The 4,116-nt window shown below is 53.8% G+C and overlaps 1 protein-coding gene across 31 annotated transcripts in view; it reads right to left on the bottom strand.

The window, feature by feature from the left end:
- The window catches only part of Eif4g3 (eukaryotic translation initiation factor 4 gamma 3), a 217,147-nt gene extending 213,303 nt beyond the window's left edge, over positions 1-3,844 (bottom strand). For 16 of the 31 annotated variants that reach the window (XM_031379157.1, XM_031379160.1, XM_031379161.1 and 13 more), the window contains exon 1: positions 3,155-3,499. In XM_031379157.1, the coding sequence (XP_031235017.1) occupies positions 3,155-3,366 (212 nt within the window). In that variant the 5' untranslated portion in view covers positions 3,367-3,499. Of the gene's footprint in view, positions 1-3,154; positions 3,502-3,686 lie in introns of those variants that run through there. The other 15 variants (XM_031379150.1, XM_031379155.1, XM_031379151.1 and 12 more) reach the window with 5 other exon arrangements.
- Between the last annotated feature and the right edge of the window lie 272 nt (positions 3,845-4,116).

Genomic DNA, 4,116 nt, shown 5'->3' with positions numbered 1-4,116 from the left:
AAAAAAAAAAAAAAAAAAAAAAGAACCTACTCTGTCTCACTGGCTTTAACTGGTTGCCCCTAAACAGTAAGACAATTCCCCCAAAAGTGTGTCAGTAGCCCCGAACCACACCGTTAGGAATACTGTATTCCTAACATATGGGAAAAACCTTCTGCTCAAATGGGCACATTAACTCTAGTTCATTAATCCAGAATTTTCTGTAAGGTGGGCAGGCAGTCTCAATCTAAGGATCTAGGATTTTAATGGGGGACCCAAGAACCCCCTGAAGAACTTCAGCATGACAGTTTTTGATGAAAATGTCAGTTATTTTGTCATCCAGAAAAAGGATGACCACTGTCAAGATTCTCAACAGAGCTACCTCGATGGGGAAGCTCAGCTGAGCACATCTCAAGGCAGATACCCCCAAAGCTGCAATTTCACCAAGTGGACGCGTCCAGCGGGTTGGTTATGGGAACTCTCCGCATACTCTCCTTGCTTTTAGAACTGTTCCTGTCAGCTTTTTTTCTCCTTCCAGGCCTGCCATCCCATCTCCACCTCTGCTAGGAGCAGAGGATCCATTGACTATCTGCAGTCAGTGTGACCATTTCTCCTTCAAGTGGCCTCAGGGATCCTGCAGCGCAAAACTGATGCCTGCTTCCAGCTTCAAGTTTATATGCAATTCCCATGTTTTCAACACTCCCTGCACTTCGAGGAACAGTTGAACACTCAGCATGAATGAAGGACACCTGGCCGTGCAACGCCTTCCAACACATTTTCTAACGCACTGCTTAAGCTCACTAATTTGCAGCACTGTAAGGCAGAGTTAAGCCATGGGAAGAGCCAACTCCAGCTCTGCTCTCCAGCTCCAAGGGCTTCAACAGCACCCGACTTACTGCACAAGAGCGTCTGCATAAAACCCAAATTCCCACATGCCCTCCAGTTTGCAAAGCACAATTGCTCTACTGAGCTTCTGACCCCTTCCAGTACCAGGTGACATTTCCTCACTGCTGAGACGGCTGGAGCCTACGCTTCCTTTACTATCTAGATAGATGCTTATTTAGCAATGTAATCTTGTCAGGTGTAAAGCAGGAATTGTAGGCTACATCAAGTATAAAATGTCAGCCGCCATGGCATGGGGCAAAATAGAACCTTAAAGCAACACAGTTGGCTCCAATGTTGCCATGAAGAGGTTAGAGTAGTCTCTTCTGCAGAGAGGACCTCATTGCTCTTCACCAACTGCATCTTCCTTCTATTTTAAAGAAAAGATAAAATCTAACTGGAGCTCCAACCACTACTTCTAAGTTGTAACCAGCCCTTCAGCTGTGAGCTATAAGGAGCTAAAGCAAACTTGGGATACTCAGCACCCCGCTTTGTATCCAATGAAGCCACCAACTTCACCAAGCACTGTCACATACAACACTGACACCCTTACTTGCTGTTCCGTATGTCAAGAACACATACTGTGCACTTCCTCTGGTTTAACTCCCTAACAGCTTTAAAAAACAGGTAAGGAATAACTCACTTGGTCCGGAGACAGAAACCTACACACACACACACAGACCATCGAGAAAAACAACCCTAAAATTAGAACAGAAATCAAAAGAAGTATGAAGTGAAGCTAGGTAGACTGAAGCGACCCAATTCTCCCCTGCAGTCGGCTGAGCAGCCAACCTGCTTCTTCCCAGGCCAGTAGCTGCGCATGTGGGTCAGAAGTAACTGGGTTTTTCATGAACACGCAACATTCCCAGCCGTGAGCGAGGAACGGAACATAACTGTGCAGGGTCAGAACATTATGAAACGAGTACACACATAGCACTGAAGCACTAAGATGTGGACTAACAAGACCTAAAGAACACAGAAAGGATGCTTCACAGAAAACAAACAGTGACCTGAGGTGACCCAAAGACGCAAGTGTTTTTCCCTTTTCCAAGTAATTGATACAGACAAGAATCAAACCACACAGACGCGACTAGCTCAAACACCACTTACAAGTCAAACACAAGAACCACACAGCACAGGGGACATCCAAAAATCATTTGTCGATTCTTCACGCGTACAAGGATGTGGGGAGGAAGGGGGAATGATGAAATGGTATTCTCAGATAGGTAACAAACACTTCTGCTTGCCAGGCAGTGGTGCCGAATGCCTTTAGTCCCAGCATTTGGGAGGCAGAGGCAGGCAAATCTCTTGAGTTCAAGGGCAACCTAGGCTACACAGCAAGTTCCAGGACAGCCAGGGCTACACAGAGGAACCCAGTGGGGATACAGGGGGGGAGAACTACCTTGCTGAAGCTCCACAGGAGCCGTGAATTCAACGTTTTATTCTGACTAAAATACCAGGTACCAAGATTTTTCAATCAAAGCTGCCCCAACTTCTCTCTATCATGAAATTAGACACATTCAAAACTAAGACCCTATCTTGCAGGCCTTGGTACCCTCCACACATCAGGCCTATGGAGGAGCAAACTCACTCAAGCCCTTAAAAAAGATGTGGAGCGTAACACCAGTCTTGGAAGAACTGAGACTCCCAGGGGTGCTGGGTAATGTGAGTTAACTTCCTCTTCCTTTAAAAAGGTCAAAGACAGGGAAGTGTCCAAGTGTAACATTTCCCCCTTAGCCAGTTCCACCACAAGCCACACAACTCTAATTGCTTAAACAATTTAAAATAAAACAAAACACTAGCCGGGAGGAGTGCTTTTTGTACACTTGCAGTAAAGACTGAAGACCCAACTTACCTCAGGAATGAGCTGATTCGTTTCGAACAGGAAATTTAGCAATAAACTTTACTATGTATTCTAAATAATAATTAAGAGATGCCACCGAGCCCCGCTGAAGGCAGGGCCTCCCAACAATCCGAAAAACCTTGCCTGCAGGGCTGGTCCCGGGCACCAGCAAATTCTGCCCAATAAAGGGGAGGGAGCAGCCAAGGGCAGGGTTCCCCCGGATCCACAGGAGCTGCAGAAGCATGGCCCGGTGGAGCTAGTGTTCACGGTACCGCAGAGGGTCTCGGGGATCCCCAATCATGCTGTCACCGGTGCACCCCAAAAGCTCGGGTCAAGCCGGGAGGGAGCAGAGCGGCTGCCCGACCCTTTCCCGGCCGGGCTATGACAGCGGGCAAGGAGGTTCCTCCCACCAAGGGTCGGTCGCTCTGGACCGCCGGAAGGTGAAAAGGATACTGTTGGGGTGCCGGGGTCTGGAGGGCCCTGATGTTCGGGTGAGGAGGGGCCGCCGCCGCTGCTGCCGCCGCCGCCGCTGCCGCCGCCGCTGCCGCCGCCGCCGCCGGGTGAGGAGGCGGTACCGCCGCCGCCGCCGCCGCTCCGGTGCCGGGTCCGGTTCCTGCTGCAGCCGCTGAGCCTGATTTCAGAGCCGGTTTCTGCGGTAAACTCATGGCAAAGCGAAGCCACCAACCCCCCCAGAGCGGGACCGGGCGCGCCGGGGTGCAGGGGCCGGGGGCAGCGGACGGGCGGGATGGGGGCAGACCCGGGGAGGCGGCGGGAGCGGGGGGCCGGGGGGAGGCTGGGAGGAGGAGGAGGAGGGGGCCGGGACCGGTCACACACGCCCTCCGCCGCCGCCGCCTCCGCCGCCGCCGCCGCGGGCAGCAGCAGCCGCCCCGCGGGCCAGCACCACCGGCTGCCGGTCTCCGTGACAACGCGACCCCGGGGAGGGGGGGGCCGGACCCGACGGGGGCAGGAGGCGGAGAGACCGGACCTTTCACGGCAATATCCTCATGGGCCGGCGGCGGGGGGTCTCTGTCCCCCTCCCCGGGGGAAGCGGCGCCCTTCTCGGTAGCGGGGCTCGGGCGATGCGGACGGATTTTCTTCACTCAACGAGCAGAGCATCCAACATGGCGCTGCGGCCGCCTCCAGCAGTCCGGCAGGACGGCCGCTCGGAGCTTTTCGGCCCTTTTCGGAAGGACTCGGCCGACCGAGGGTGGAAAGCTCCCTCGGCTATTTCCGGAGACGGCGAGCGGCCGGGGTTCTTCGGGAGCGCTCGGGAGCGTCTTCGGCGGCTGTTCGGGAACGCCGCAGGAGCTGACACTCTTTCTCGGGAAAGATCGGTGGTGCCGGACAGCGGAGAACCTCCGCGGCGCGGTGCGGGGCTGAGGGAGAGCCCAAAGGAGAGGTCTGGTGGGGGAACG

Source organism: Mastomys coucha, unplaced genomic scaffold, assembly GCF_008632895.1.
Source record: "Mastomys coucha isolate ucsf_1 unplaced genomic scaffold, UCSF_Mcou_1 pScaffold18, whole genome shotgun sequence".
NCBI classification, from domain to species: Eukaryota; Metazoa; Chordata; class Mammalia; order Rodentia; family Muridae; genus Mastomys; species Mastomys coucha.
Note: the sequence above shows the minus strand (reverse complement) of the source record. Positions and strands in the feature narration are given on the sequence as shown.